At 40.7% G+C, this 16,245-nt stretch overlaps 1 protein-coding gene across 1 annotated transcript; it reads right to left on the reverse strand.

Moving 5' to 3' along the window:
• Positions 1–1,296: 1,296 nt before the first annotated feature.
• On the reverse strand, positions 1,297–13,835 carry QPCT (glutaminyl-peptide cyclotransferase). The gene is made up of 7 exons (XM_036380492.2): positions 13,500–13,835; positions 9,470–9,616; positions 6,842–7,123; positions 4,151–4,327; positions 3,203–3,302; positions 2,621–2,737; positions 1,297–1,697 (listed from the first exon to the last, which is right to left on the reverse strand). Exons 1-7 carry the CDS (start codon positions 13,614–13,616, stop codon positions 1,552–1,554), a joined length of 1,086 nt encoding a protein of 361 aa, XP_036236385.1. The 5' UTR covers positions 13,617–13,835; the 3' UTR covers positions 1,297–1,551.
• Positions 13,836–16,245: the final 2,410 nt, after the last annotated feature.

Raw genomic sequence — 16,245 nt, forward strand, 5'->3', positions numbered from 1 at the left:
ACAAATGTTTCTCACCAATGTTAAAGTGATAGGAAAAGAAAAAATGCTTTTGTTTCATCTTTGAGCTACCAAATCAGAATTAAATTTAAAATCAGATCAAATTTAATTTTCAGGCTATCCTGTAATAGAAAAATTTTACAAATTTTCAATGCTGTAAATACCTATTTCTTTAACAACTTTATAATATGGATGTAAATAGTGTCTTAAGTTCCAAAATATTTGCGTTAGGAAAATGGTAAAATACAGGCCAAATCTGACATGCCTACAACTCCATTGCTTACCTCCTTTTTAATTCTCTTTTCTCAGGGTAGAACTTTGCAGGGAAGAAGTTTGGAGCAGTAAAATATTGACTTTTTCCCCTCAGTTCATCTCCTATCAGCTTGATTTTTTTTTCCCCTTAAAATGCTCTCATCCCTTTCTCACCAGTGGAAACCATAATTCTGTCAGTAGCTTTTGAATATTGTTCTTCTGGTTTTCATTGATCTCCTTCCAGGCTTTCTTTTTGCCAGTGTTACACTAAATCTGTTGAATAATTCCAGTAAGGAATGTAAAAGCACAGGGTTGTTAAATTGGTATCTTTTTGGTGCCTAAACTGTTGTCTTGCTTTTAATAACATTTTATTTTTGATAACACTTTGCCTTTAAAATTTTATTTAGATAAACTATAGTTTCTAAAGTGATCACTTTGCTGATATGAGTATTTTTGTTGTGGTCTGTATTAAAAACAGCAGGTGGGTGGTGGTTTGGAGGTTTTTTGGGTCAAATTGTGAATGATTCTCACGTGACTGAATGGTGTGTACTGGGTCATTGCTCCCACACACCACCTGATCTTTTGTTTATGTCTCCTGTGTTGCAGTCAGAGCGCAGGGAAACCCCCACATACCTTCCTGTTGGCATCACCCCCCCACCACCCTTCTCCATCAACAAGTATCCAACAAATGATAGGGGCAAAGCTGAATTTGGGTTATTGTTCTGTTTTCTGGGGGTCAGCTGTCTGCAGAGAAAAACCCTTGCAGCCACCTTTGTAGGGGAAGGAGGAGAGGGACCAGAGAGGATTAAAAATCACATCTGTGTGTCAGGAGTTCTAGCAACTCATTTCAGCATGAGGTGGTTTTGTTCAGCCCAAAGTAGAAGTCTGCTATAGTGTGATTTTTGCCTCTTTTGATAACATGGTGTAAATTTCTGCAGCTGAACGCTGCAAAAGTTGGTCGCACCTTGTAAAAATATACAATTAAGTCATGAGGCATTCCCTCCTGGGATCACAATAAGTGACAAAAAACAGTGATAACAATTTGGAAAGATTCTAGAGGTTTTTTATTCAGACACAAAACGTGGAAAGATCAAATTCTTTCCAGGCTGAGCTAGGTCTTATTTAATGGTATCTTATTTGGCTACTGGATCAATGGGCCATGAACAGCTCAATCAATAATCAGTCTAGCAAGACCTATCACATTTTTCTTCACATTGGTACTCTCCAATGCAATTAAATAGCAAGTGTGAAGGTGGGCAAACAGTAGTGTGAATGTAGTACAATTTGTTGATGTTTTGTCTTTCATAGGTTGAGATATTCCAGTACAAACACTTGCAGGATTTTGTTGAGATTGTCAATAGTGGCTTTGTCAAGGTTTTCTTCTGTGTCCTTCATGGTATGCCATACTGCAGGAAAAGGGGATGGAATCAGATGCAGGACTGGAACCCCTATAAAAAGGAAAGTGAAATTTGGAGAAGAAATATTTTAGAAGTTCTCTTAAGCCGTTTAGCAACAGAGTCAGGTAACTACTCAATAACCTTGCTTTATAGGGTGTGTCCCTGCAGCTTCCTTTTACCTTCTCTTGTTTTGATGCTTGTGACTGCATCCTATCATTAAAGAGTGTATTGTGTAAAGCTGCTACCTTCCTTTCCTTTGAATACTTTTCCCTCCTTCTTCTTTTTTTCTTTTTTTTTTTTTAAGTAATCTGTAGCTACTTGTTGGGAGTTATGGGGTTTGTTTTTTTTTTTTTTTTGAGATTCTTTGCATTGTATCTTTAGGAGCTACAGAAAGACAGAGAAATCACTGCAGCTCCTCAAAATGAAAACTGATTACCATGTTTTTGTGAAAGTGTTAAGACTGAATATTTTTGAAGCATTTTTTTAGTTCTCTACATAAATCGTAAAATAGGGTTTCTTATTTTTACTTTGTAAAATAGAGACAGTGTTGCCCTCAGGTAAAGGAACTGTATCACTGCATATATGTGTAATATATATATATATATACACATACACACACATTAAGCCACCTATATGTACTGCAGCTTGTAGGTAAAAGAGGAATGAAATCAGTCTTCTGCTTCCCAATTGCTTTTGGGGAGGAGCATTTTTTTTCTCAGCCTCTTTCCTGTTTTACTTCTTTTTCTCTCTGATTTTTCAGCTGCATACCACTAAGGAATCAATTTTTTCCATTAGGTGTTATGTCAAAGCTCAAAGTTGGATTCAGAACTTTGCCGCAACTTGAGCGGCAAAGTTGGATTTGCTGCTCAAGTTGCGGCAAATAAGCTTGAAAATACAGGAGCATATGCATTTGCTCATTTACTAAATTATGCATTTCTTACTGAACATAGACAAATTATAAGAATTTCTGGCACCTCTTAACAAAAATGGGACGTGATCATCTTCAACCAGGCCTCGATGTAAAGTACTGTGGAAATACTGACTTTGAACAGGGTGATTCTTCAGCAGACTCATGTTGTGTAGCTTCTGCTCTGTAATGTACAATGAAAGTGATTATTACAATTTTTGGACAATGAGGAATGTTGGCATGTTTGAATTATTTTTCCTCACACATGGAAGCTTTTTCCATGGCACAGTCGTGACTGTCTTTTGCATTTGTTTAATATTTGGAAGACCTCGGAACTGGTGCTATTACCATAATTTTACATGAGTGAGAACAAAAACACAGAAGTGAAGCAGTTGCCAAGTGCCACAGAATGACAATCAGCAATATAGTCTGTTTTGTTGCTTTCAAATGTGTGAGAGTCTTCCTCAGATGTTTCATTAACTAAGTATCAAAATCTTCATATAGGTTTAATATTTCACATTTACATTATCAAAGATTCTTACTGTAAACCAGAAAATTAATCTAAAAATCTGATTTACAGAGCTAAATACATTCAGAAACTACTCAATTGGTTTTGAAATTCATTCAAAACCCATATCCTTCTGCTTACCAATTGCTTGAAGCCTCTGAAACCATCGAAGAGTGTTTGGAAAATAATTGGGAAAGACCGGGTTTCGTGCACCAATTAAATCCAGTAGTACAAACAGGTCCTAGACAAGAAAGAATGTTTAGTGTAGAACTCTTTCCTATAACATCAGCAGCAGCAATGAAACTCTTGGTTTCCTGTATAGCTCATGAGCAGGTCTTTGCTAGCCCTGGCCAAAGATCTGCCTTTCTAGCGTGGTGCCTGAGGAGAATTCACTAGCAGAACCTGATTCCAATCTGATTCATTTTGCTGTCTTCCCAAGGAGGGCAAGGCCAGGCTATTCCTCTGTTCCTCGAGCTGAAGCAGGCTGCATAGCTTAGCCTGCAATTTGTGTGTTATATCTCTTTAAAAGAAAAACAGCGGTAGGTGGGGAGAAAGAAGAGGAAATTGCTTTTTCCCCTGAGAACAACAAAGTCTGTCAAGGGAAAGCCATTTTATGAGTCACAAGAAGCAGTGACAGAAGTGCCTCAGCAGTAAACAGGGAAAGTAGAAGGGAACAGACAAGCAGAATGTTAGTAAGAATCAGAGGGATACAGAGGTTGCTGTAGCTTAGTACTGAGCTACGGGAGATTTGTTCATAGGCCAATGCTGTTTGTGCTCTTTCCTTATCACTTTGAATTATCTTTTCCTGAAGAAGGTGGGTATTCTAGTTTATATTCTAATAAACTGTGTATTTTGATATTTCTATGGCTTCTCATAATGCATGCAGCAGGTCTAATCCCCTGAAAAGCTCTTCCCAATTCTCTAACATATTTCATAATGTTTCCAGAAGCCTGCTTCTTCCTTTAACTTCAGTGGGGTCGTGGTTTCTTGGGAATTTGGCCAGTTACCTATTAATTAAATATTTTTACAAATGCCATTTACTATTGTTCCTTAAGGAGGAAAGTCCTTAGAAAGGGAAGAGCCACTTACTATGCCCTGCAGCTGGTTTGTGGTTGTTGAACCAGGTGGGTGTGGAGTTGATGCCATTTTTTGAGCTAAGTGTTGAGATCCATAGAGGGAGTCGGAAGGAGACCACCGAACAAAGGCTTCTTCACCATCAAAAAAGATCAGCTGAAGGGAAAGGTCTGGTCTTGATGTTGAGCTGGCCTGTTGGAGGAAGTTAAAAGTAAAACTAAGTGATTCTGGCCAGAACATTAAATAAAGGGCAAATACTGTAGTCATGTAGGTAACACAAATAAGGGTGTATTATCAAGGTTCCCTATGCAAACCTTTCTTTGGATGTTATTATGATGTAATAGTGGTAGTCATCAGTCAAGGTGATTGTTATTTATCTAACACAGTGACACATTCTCCAGTCTCATATAATTTTGGTACTGGATAAAAGTTTCATTTCTGACTTTGGAGAGCCTTGAGACCTGCAAAACCAGGTAGCAGCAACATTATCTCAAATAATGAAGGGACATGTCAGTAACAACACCTGATGGGAGGTGCTAATATCATTATTTGATTGCATCACAAGAATTAATGTAATTGCTACAGCTGTGCATCAGTGGAGGTGAATTATGTATTTGACAAGCTGATGGTTCTTTCAGCCCCTTCTTTTAATTCAGGGGAATTTGCAATCACTGAGGTAATTTTGTGCTAAACCAGAACAAAGAGAGTGGATATGTCAGATATGTCTTTTCCTTTCAATAACCAAAATATAACAGCACTAAAACCTGAGAATATATATGATAAATGTGTTTAATGTCACAAAAAAGACATTTGTATGAAATTTCTTCCTAGTGTAGAGAGAGTCTACTATCTGAAGCCTCAATTGAATTGTCAGAATTTCCTAATAATCCATAGCCCAGAAAATGCCAGTCTGGTTCCAATAAATGAACAGTTTGAGAATTGTAGTCTTGACAGTTGCTATAAATATTTTAAGCCCTCTATGAATTAACACTGCTTCAAGTAAAATTGCATGATGTGGTTAAAAAGGTGGGGTCACTGGCAGTAGTCATGTCCTGTATGGGCTACAACTCCCAAATAGCTGGAGCTGATGCAATCTGAACAGAAGCTTCTATAAAATGTCAGTCATGCAGGCAAGATGGTATTGATTGTGCTCACAGTGGTATATTGATTTCTCTAATGGCAATGGCGTGCTGCCCTTTGTCCTTTGCACATGACAGAGCTCTGTGGGCAGCAGTCATTTTGCATTACATTCTGGAGGAAACTGTATCAGTGCTATGTGAGTTTTAGAATGTAGTACTTGTGTTATTATTACTATTACTGCTTAACACATTTTAATAATGAAGACAGTCTTTGCCCAATAATTTCAAACTAACTCTGGAGAAGTAAGTTATAACTGGAGAAGCACCAACATAAAAATCACAGCTTCAAGTCAAAGTATAAATAGATTTGGCTGAAAACATAGCAAAGTCTGTGGTGCTACCATAAGCAGAGCAAAAGCATCATAACTAATGTATTAAGCAGATGGATCCCAAAGTATATTTTGATAACAGACTGTACAAGTGGTGGCCTGTGAAAAGTAATTAGTTGCCTTTTTGTCAAATGCTGTCATCTTAGATGATAAAAACAATTTTCATTGTAAAATAGTGTATTCATAGTGAAAAATGCCAGTCTTTAAGTCAGTGAGCAGGTTGTTTCATAAATAATCACCAGGCACATTTATTATAAATGAAGCTTCTGAATGAAAGCTTCTGTATTACAGGAGGGTTTTTTTTGTTTTGTGATTAAAAATATTGGCATAATCTTCATCTTCTCATTCTTAAATATTCACATATCAGAAGGCACCAAATCAGTTTCTGGAAATTCCTGTCGACAAGTAATCCTAATAGCTGAGCTGAGTGTACTCCTGACACTTTGTAAAGTGTCTCTCACATTTGAGAGACCTTTTCCTGTAACACCTCTGTAAATGTATGAGAATTATTTTTCTGTAAATACTGAATACTGAACCAGTAGATGGCACTCGTGAATCCGTAATCCTACAAATTTGTAATCCGACAGACTTTAAGAGTTTGTAGGCTCAACAGATTTTTGTGCCTAGCAATTGCAGCCCTTTGAAACAGATTCTCATAGCATAGGTAACACAGACTGATGACATTATACTTCTTTCATAAATAAACCATTCAAATTTGTAAAAAAATATTAAGAAGAAAAACTTGAAATTCTTGTGGGATGGGGGGACCTGAGTGTGACTCTTCTGCACAACAATTAGTTCATCTGTGTCTCAAAGCAGAATACAACGGAGAGATTTCTGCAGGATTCAAAATGCAACAAAGCTTTTCAATGATCCTAGATGTTACTGGATATGATAGGAACTTCTGTGTCAGGTTCTGTGCCTTTTAGATAGAAAGTAGCATTACACCTTTCCAAGTCTACGAAACATCTATTATTCATGTATCATTTGTTATTTTTATATGGTATATGTTTATACCGATAACTTTCAGATATCCGCCCTTTTTATAAGAAATTTTAATGTGAAATATAATTTAGAGTAGTAGATACTGATCTCTGTTTGTTCTTGGAGTCAATGGAAGATTTATTCCAAGCACAGCAATCAGAGAACCCAGCATGCAGGCTATGGAAAAGAATGTGGAAATGCCCCGAGGCCTGTTGCTGTTGGCAAGGCAAATGAAAATGAAACAAAAGAACTACCTTGATTAACTGCAGCTCATTATCCAGGGCCCGTGCCAGCTCCAACATCATGGCACAAGGCACAGCTGAATCAGTGGCTCCCACAAACACTCTGCCCTGCCACTGTTGTCCAAAGAATTTTGAGTCGTAGTGGCAAGCAAGCACGAGATGGCGTTTTGCAGAGGGCTCCAGAGTGCCAATAACATTTGAAAATGTTTTATAGCCATATGGTGTGTATCTCTGAAATGTATCTTCTTCAATTTCCCAACCAGCCTTTAATGTTTGAAGACGGTGCTTGATATGCTGCAATTATAAAAAACAATCAGATTAATATTTCTTGCTTCAGAAAGACGTTGCAGACTAATTGTTATTAGCTAATTAATAGCGGCTCCTAAGCTTATTTCTGTAAGTTCATGGTGTTTTAAAGGATAGACTTTATTGCAAAAAATGTAATATCATTGTATAACTTTGCTACCTGAGCCTTTGACTGCCTCATTTACTTTTTGTTTCTTCCCTTTGACCTTTCTCTTTGGAGTTTGAAGGTGTTTTGAATTATTGCCAATTATTATGACACATTAAGATCTTGATCTCTGAAGTTTTCAGGCCAGCGTCTTTTACAGGTGTAACTAGAACAGATTTAATGTTAATATTTTCAGAGCTTAACTCAGATGTGCCTTTAAATTTAAAGTCAGAATTGGCTGCAGAGACCTTGTTGTGGCTGTTTAGACAATTACCACACAAAGATGCCACAGAAGTATAAGGGAAAAAAAAAAGCTGTTTGGGTTGGTTGGTTGTGTGAGGTGGTTGGACTTTTAAGCTTCCGTGAAAAATCCACCTTTCAAGTGACATAAATTGTTTACAAGGCCATAACAGATAGGTAGATTCTCTTAATTAAAGAAAGAACAAAACATTTCAGAAGAGGGTTTTAAAATGAAATTCTCTAAGTGTAGCTCATATAAAGATAAGAATTGAGACAATCTATAAGGCAAATAATTAATTTTAGCTATTTTCCTCCCTGAAGAGAATACCTCTAACAACCCCAGCTATACTTCAACCAGAGTTCTGGCTAACTGATATTAGAGGGACATCTCTGCTTCTCTGTTGAGCAGCTTATTTTTATGGGTCCCTAGAGAGCTTCTTCAAGGCAGATTCCTCTCTCTTTAAGTAAACATTAGGAAAAGCCTCTGAGGGGAAAATAGACTTTGAAGACTTGTTCTTAGGGAAGTCAGTAGGAATGACAAAAAACAACAATATTGCCATAGATTTTAGTGCTAGAACAAGCTTCCATTTTGTTTGTGGTCACCCACTGAAAGCTTTTACAACATGGTATGGTCTATCAGCTATCAGTAGGCAGAGTGAAGGATGTCTGTTAAGGATTGAGGGCACTATATAAGCCTGGATGGAGTTCCCAGTAGCCTTTTTCCCTTAAAGGAGTCTGATGATTTTGTGTCTCAGCAAAGAAGTATAATCCATTTCAAACTCCATTATTGTGTTTTGACAATAGAGGACTCTTAATTTTTTTAAATTTAATACATGCTGTTACCTTGCAACAGGATGATCCATTTTATTTTGAATATAATCTGTAGCTTTCTAACCTAGGCTCAGATGTTTTTTTGCTTTTCTTCCTTTTCCCCCTTTCACTTGGCTGCCTTCCAGAGTACTGCTAAAGAAACCACAACGCTAAATCTACAGAGATGTGCACGCACACACACACTCAATGCATAAAAAGGCTGCATTTTTCCAATCTACCAATTGCTGAGTAGCAAATAAATTTATTGTAGCTGGGGCTGTCTTAGAGCTGTTGAGTCAGTGCCCAAAGGGTAGATAAAGGCTAGTGAGATGCTGTGAATGTCTTTAGTAAATTCAGCTGTACCATTGTCTGCCTCCCTCTTGGCTAATGGGGTCCAGAGCCAGCATGGACACTGTCCTGAAGATGCCCACGCTGTGAGTGCAGAGCAGAGGTGCTGACAGAGCAGCAACCCCGTTGTGTGGTAGCTTCTTGTGGCTCAAAGACAACATGCTGGAGTCTTTACTGACTTGGGGCCAGCTGCAGCCTGGTTTGTTAGTCCAGCACCAGGACACTGCTGTGCTTGGGCCAGTGGAGCTGGTGTGGTTTATGGACCAGGGCTGCACTTTGTCGTGCTGACCATTTCATCTGCCTGCCCCTTTGGGCCCCTCTGATCCCCTTTTGTGTTGATACACCCATCTGAAGCAACTCTCCAGGGCACTGTAACAGCACAGGACAGGGCCTCTCCAGAAGAAGTGTCATTTATTTCATCCCATGCATGGTCTCCAGTTTGAACCAGTGACCAAAAACCTGCTCATGTGAGGGAAAGGACAACCATTGTATTGCACTTTGGGTACCAAGTCTGGGGCAAACTTGTTTATTTAAAACACAATTTTTTTTTAAAAAGACTTATGTTCCATCATGCTATGCAGCCCTGGGAAATAATGTCAGCTGATGTGCAAGCTGTGTCATGTGATAAGAGTTCAATGATAGAGTTCATCCTACTGAATTAAAGGAATTTCTGTGGGACTGTCTCTTTGGTGAGGGTCACCAAAGGTGTTACCAGAATACAAGTAATAATAATTATAATGATAATATATAGTAAAGATGTTCTTAGAGATTGTCGAGAAGTGTCGTCTTACCTGTCGCACGATGTAACTTCCCTGTGATCCCGGGTATCTTTCTATCAGGATAGGGCGCAAATCATTCTCCCACATTTCAGAAATATCTGTGCTGGCCACAACTTTTTGAATAGCATCAGAACCTAAAATTCTTGGTTGGTGAGAATACTGCAGAAGGTAGAGAGAAGAAGAATGCTATAACTATTACTAGACCTTTTTAACCATCGTTTTCTTTAGAATTACAATAAAAATGGTATATTGCGCTACTTTGATTTATTCCCAGCCAAAAGTAATTTAAAAACCCCTGTTCACTCAGAAATGATTGGCTTCTCTATCTTTCATTTCCATACAAAATTTGCTAGTATTTAAAGTATGGGAGAAAATTTTACCTACCATCTAGCTGTAAAACCTGAAGCTATGAATGGGTTCTCTGTTTCCTAATATCTAAATTATACATGTCATGTCAGCAACCACTCCGCCTTCAACCGAGGTTTCTATTGAGACAAACACCAGAAGCTTTGTTTCCAGTAGTAGTAATATTTAGCTTTATGCTGTGTACTGCAAAGAAATGCCTAAGGTAATTCACTCCCAGAGGGAGCTAGCTGTGTCATTGTGGTCTCTACCCACAGTGGCAGAATGAGTGTGACTGCACAGAATGCTGTGGCTCATCTGGGGCTAGCTGGGGTATTTGTCAGCTTGGTGACACATGGGTTAACCTCAGGTCCGACAGCTCGTCTCCTGTGGCAGCCACTAGTATGTGACCTGCCTCCCAAGTGACTTCCTTTCTGTTGCCCAAGCACAGGCCTTTGGGGCTGTATCAGGTGACCCAAAATGCTTGGGACATCCTTATGTAGCTGGCAAATGCACATCTTAGATGTGCAAGAGCTCCATAGTGCTCTGGAGAGATAGCTGAATGCCAGGTGGGATTCCCAAGGACATCTCAAATGCCCCTTTGTACACCAGGTTTGAACCTATCCAATCACTAGCAGTTGTCTCCTCTGAAACTTCCTGTGCCACTACTGTTGTTACAGATTCCTATTTCAGGCACTATCATTCCATTCCTCATTTATATCACAGGGTCTTCCCTCTACTCCTGTCTTTCTCCTAATCAAAAATATGGCTTTCTTTATTTCTTCTTTGATCAGAACTGCCTTACGTGACTGATCAGACTTGCTGTCTTTCCATGTACCTTGCCTATGCCATTCTTTCTGAGATGAGCAAAAGAAGAGAAAATGGAATATGAGCACATCATACTTTATACTTGAGGACAATAGCATTTTTTATTTTATTAGTTTTCTTTCTTCAAACTGTTTAACAGCTGACTTGCTTTTGGGCTGCTCCTGCATGAAACTGACATTTTAATAAATATCTGTAGTCTAAACCTATCATTGTATGTGTTAACAAGAAATAATTCACTCTCTTTTTCTACTCATGTGTGTCATTTCACATGTGTCTGAAATGACACGTAAAATCCATTACCTGGCCAGAATGTGAACTGACCTCAAAAGTCAGGTATCTTATTACCAGTTATCTTATTACCCTACGTGATGAATATTGTTTAAAAATGGGAGTTGCCTCACTATTTTACTTTTTTCTACTTCGTTTGTGTTTGTACAAGCAAGTATGAGCCCAAATATTTTCTAGACTTCACTGCAAGCATTTAATTCTACCCTTCTCTGGTTTCCTAGCTGTTTATCTCTGTGTGAACCTTTCCTCTAGTTCTACTTAGGTTTAGCAGTGAAATTAAGCACAGGGCTGACACAAAGACACTGAATCTAGTTGTGCCAATTTTAATACAGTGTTTAAAGCTGAATTTTAAGACTGTAAGGACACCAAAATTTAGGATAGGCAGTTAACATTTTCAATGCTAGCAAATTTAGACATAGATAAAGGAAAAAAGAAAAATGATATCATTTCATCTGGTATAAACATGAACTTTTGAAAGTTTGGAAATTAGTAAAATTAGTTTGGAAGTTATAAAACAGTCTTTTGAAATACTAGACATTTAATAAGGTGGAACTTAGACCAGTGTAGAAGAGGCACAGAGAAGAGAAAATGTCAGGGTGCTGTTTAGTTTAAGAGGAGCAGGCTGTAAGGGGAGAGTGAAAAGCTAAAGCTATGTACTTCAGAAGAGTGTAGGAGGACAATTTAATTAAGGAAGTTCAGAAAATCAGCAGTTGAACAGGTGAAGAGCATGCCTGGTAATTGGGGTCATCAAATCACTTGGCAAAGAAATATTATTAAAGTACAAATGCATGAAAATACTTCAGAAGAGAGGAATCAATTTCCACTTCTAATGATGGAGATATCTTCAAATTTGGGGAGTGAAAGGAGTTACAAAAGTGGTTATGAAATAAAAGAGAAGCAAAATAAGATTTATAAGTGACTCATTCTTTACAGTGTTGGTCAATCCCTACTTTGACACAACAGGGAGGCAGAACAGTATATTCATGACAGGGTTGTCACTAATCCTGTTGTACTGAGCTGTACAAAACTGCAAAACTTCGAGTTCTACAAGTAGCCCAGGCTTACCTGTAGGACTTTGAATTTCTGGCTCACGTGTCCCTCCGGGGAGAAAGAACAAAAGTTGTTGAAGGACAGGAATTTAATGAGAAAGAGGAGGATGTTCTCGCTTTGTGTGTGCACAGGTGGAGGAGCTGAGGCGCGATGGTTCTGTGGCACTACTGACAGCACTGGTGGGGAGATTGGCTGGTCAGAATGGAGCCAGCTAAAGAGTGAGGGGCTGGGGCTCATGGGGGCTGAAAAAAGGAGCACTGGGGCTATGTGGTTGTTCATTGACCAGCGTGACTAAAGATTCAGCCCCACATGTATATACTATATAGGTACATATACAGGTATTGTGCATAATTACAGATGTATTGTGTTACAGATATATAGTCTATATGTGAGCTATATATATTATATATGAGCTATACACATATATATGTATGTAGTGTAAGGTACAATTAATAGAGCAGAATGAAACAGTATCTCATTAACAAACAAAGAAACAAGCCAACATTTCCTTGGATGGGGGGGGGGGGTGGGGTGTGAATAAAATCAAGGAGAAAGGGAATTACTAAGGGGAAGCATGGAAGGGTGTGAGGGAAGCTTCATTTTACCAGCTTGTCCTGGACTCTGATCTATTGGTGATGAGAATGGTGCTCTGGATTTGTGGAATTCAGTTGCTTCTTGCTGAACTTTGACTTCAGCTCTTCTACAAACACTTGGGGAAGGGCCCTAAAAGTATATTTTCTGTTTGGAAATTCTTGAAGTGTTTAGTTGAATATGGTTTGCAGTTTTATGCTCTCCTACGTTTCACATGGTTTAATTCTTTATGAAGAAGACTATGTTAATGTTTCATAATGAAACACTAAGAGCTGCTACATTGAGAAATCTGTGGTTTAAAGCTTACTCCTGTTTAATTAAACCTTATCTCAACATTCCTTTTTTCACTAGTACACACAGCAGTATAAATTAGACACAATATGGTATGAGTCTACAACATATTAGAGCATTGTATCTTTTCAAAACAATTTTGTACCAGCTATCAGCACCATGCCTACTTGTTTTTCCTAGATACCCGTGCATTGCTGCTGAAAGAGCTATGTCTGCTCAAACTAAGTCATTGTCCTCTGACTCACCATAGTCACAATGAAAGTTGGAGTATAGTAGAATGTTATAAGGAATACAATTTCGGATTTTGATCCGTCCCTGTTTGGGTTTCCTCTTCAATTCAGAAATTGCCGCTGACAAAGCTTTTGGCTCTTGCTGCCCGGTCCCGGGCGGTGCGAGATGACAAAGCCAAACGTGTGAAGAAGATCTGCTCTCTGCAGCCACCAAGCTCGGGCTTAGGAGGAAAGCCATGCCGCCCACCCTCACCTGCGGGACCGCGCCAAGGGTGAGCCCAGCCCGGATTCACGTTGGAGGCCAGGGCAGGATGGATGGGGCCGTCCCCGCGCCCAGCCGCTCACCCCTGCCCGCCGGGAAGGCGCTGCCTCCGCACCAAGGGAGAGGCAAGAAGCGCCTGGGAAAGGCGAACGCGACCCACCTTCTCCAGGGTCCACTGCGCTCCGGCGTCCCTCCCGAGCGCCGGGGGCAGGCAGGCGGCCAGGCACAGTGCCCCGAGCAGCCGGGCGGCGACCCCCGCCATCCCTTCCCTCCGCATCGCCGAGTGCCGCCGGAGCAAAGGAGAGAGCCGCGGCTGTGCCGGCGGAGGCGGCGCTGAGGGAGGCACGGAGGGAGAGAGGCACGGAGGGAGAGAGGTACAGAGGGAGGGAGGTACAGAGGGAGGGAGGGAAGCACAGAGAGAGGGAGGGAGGCGCGGAGGAGGCACGGAGGCGGCACGGAGGGAAGGAGGCACGGCGGGAGGGAGGCACGAAGGAGGCACGGAAGGAGGAGGCAGCGGCAGGAGCGGCGCTGGCTGCAGGAGCCGCAGCCATGCCAGCCTCTCGGGCAGGCCGCGTTCCCCGGAGCCCAGCCCGTCCCGGCAGCCCGTCAGCAGCGCCAGGGGCTGCCTGCGCCTCCGGCCCCCTCCCCTCCCTCCTCCCCCGGCCGCCGGGCAGCCAGGGCAGGCAGGCACTCGTGATTCCCACCGTGGGAAAAGCCGGAGCCTGCGGCTTTGCCCTGAGAGCTGGTTTTGTGTTGCGAGGGGCAGCTCGTGATCCCTCGGCCTCCGGGCACCGGTGGGAGCTGCGGGCGCTGCGGCGCGGCAGGGCCGCGCTCTCCCGCCGGGAGCCGGCCGGGAGCAGCGCCCGTGGCTGATGGAAGCTCGGAGCCGGTATTCCTGAAGGGTGGGACAGCAGAGACCCACAGAAATGCGAAGGGGTTTAATTTATTCATTTACAAGTTCTTCTTATGATCTTTTCTAGGCCTAAAACAACAATACTTGCTAAAATGAAAACCCACTCTTCAGGCGTTTTAATTTATGTACTTTTACTATCAACCAAGAACAAAGCAAAATCTGTGGTGAGGCGGTATTTTGCAGTACACCCATTTAAATTAATTAACCAAAGATACAAGTTTCTGAGTTTTTGTCCTCTTCTTTAGGTGAATTGACATCACCGTTCTTGCTCTAGAATGTTGTAGAAAACATCTGACTATTCTGCATCACAGATAATGTATTTAAAGTCTCCAACTTTTACATATTTCTTAAAGTTCAGGTTCAATCTCAAAACAAAAGAAAAGAAAAAAAGAAGAGGTGAAGGAGGGAAGCAGCAGGAGTAATAATTTTGCTGCTTGTCAGCCTTGTACTGGAAAGCCTCATCCTAGTAACTATAGCTTTGCAAGTAACAGTGATGTTGGAGAAATGGAGTGATTTGTGATTTGCAGATTGTTGACCCAGATTTCACAGGTTTCCTAGAAAAGCTGGTGGATCTGCCACCCAGCGTACAGATGACATCTCTGGTGGTGATAGCTTTACTACAGATCCTTCTAGATGATACTCAGAATGTGGCTCTGTCCATTTTTTTCATATATGGGAAAACAAAGAGTTAATTTAAATTGGTGCCGTTTTATTTTTTTTTCAGTTATGAAAGTCCACACAGTGCTTTGTTAGGAAATTGTTCCAAATTCACAGCTGAATCACTGGTTAACAGAAAGAAATGGGCAATCTTTTGATTACCAAGAAAAATCAGCATGGTTGACAGATTTTTAGACAAAAGCCCCAGCATGTCAGAGATCAAGTCACGGGCAATTAGTCTAAATCCCACTACCAAGATGAATGCGATCCCAGCAGAACTACACAACAGAACAAAAATCTGTTGCCCCTCCATGAGATTTCCTGTGGTTGGCTATACAATCCAGATGCTGGACAGAATTTCTGGGTGATGTGCCAGAGTTCTCATACAATTTAGCAGAAAAGAAAATAAATACTATAGCTACAGGAGAAATCTGACAAGAATATGAGTCAGGACTAGCTAACACTGCTTTTCCCTGAGGGATTGTGGTTGCTCTGAGGGTTACAATTATTTGAGAGATTACAAATTTGGCTAGTGTAAAGTCAGATTAAGGCAGTGTTAATATCACCTACATGGGAAACACACATAAAAATGTAAGTGCTGGACCAGATGTGATCTAGAGAGATCAAACAGGATTTTTTTAAGGGCATTACTTTCGAAATTTGGAGTGGAGATGTCCCCTCTCATAACCACCCCATAAAGTTCTGTGTCTACAAAGAACACTGAGGGAACAACAACAGCAAAAAAGAGTCCATGTAACAGAAATCAGAATGCCTCACAGCTGAAAACAGAATTACATAACTACTTAAATATGCAAACTTTAAAAAAAAAAAATCAGAAGTGATGGACATTTTGTTTTTCCAGGGATTTATGAAGGAAAAAAAATGTCTTGTTTACTCCTGCTCCATACCACCTAATAGGAAATGTGTCAACAAATTTCTCAGTGGTCAGCTGTTCTATTACATACATTTTAAATAGTTGGGTTATTACTCTGAAAAATCAAATAGATGTAATCAGATACAAGGGGGGGGGGGGGGGAAACGGTAGTTTAATTGAAGAAAGCATAGGCAATCTGTGACAGCACGATCTTTATGTATATCGTCCCTTCCTGTGCCCAGGAAGCGACAATTGGTGTGACAGTGCCATCTACTGAAGTCCCGATGGACAGTGGATGCAGGCACCTCTGGCAAAGCCTTTTCCTTCTGCTGACCCTCCAGCACGTCAGCATTTCGGCCAAACCGCCCCTGGGAAGGAAGCTGAGGCCGCGGGCTCCGTCCTTGCCGTGGCTACCAGCTCTGGAGAAATGCACTGCCCGGCGCTGCTGCGGGTTTAATGCGG

The sequence above is a fragment of the Molothrus ater genome, chromosome 3 (genome assembly GCF_012460135.2).
Source record: "Molothrus ater isolate BHLD 08-10-18 breed brown headed cowbird chromosome 3, BPBGC_Mater_1.1, whole genome shotgun sequence".
Lineage (NCBI taxonomy): Eukaryota > Metazoa > Chordata > Aves > Passeriformes > Icteridae > Molothrus > Molothrus ater.

Excerpts from the sequence above, each read along its gene's own strand:
- QPCT (XM_036380492.2), bottom strand. The coding sequence starts at position 13,616 with ATGCGGAGGGAAGGGATGGCGGGGGTCGCCGCCCGGCTGCTCGGGGCA. Across the intron at positions 9,617-13,499 it reads CGCAGTGGACCCTGGAGAAG|TATTCTCACCAACCAAGAAT; the intron begins GTGGGTCGCGTT and ends TACCTTCTGCAG. Across the intron at positions 3,303-4,150 it reads CAAACCAGCTGCAGGGCATA|GACCTGTTTGTACTACTGGA; the intron begins GTAAGTGGCTCT and ends TTTCTTGTCTAG.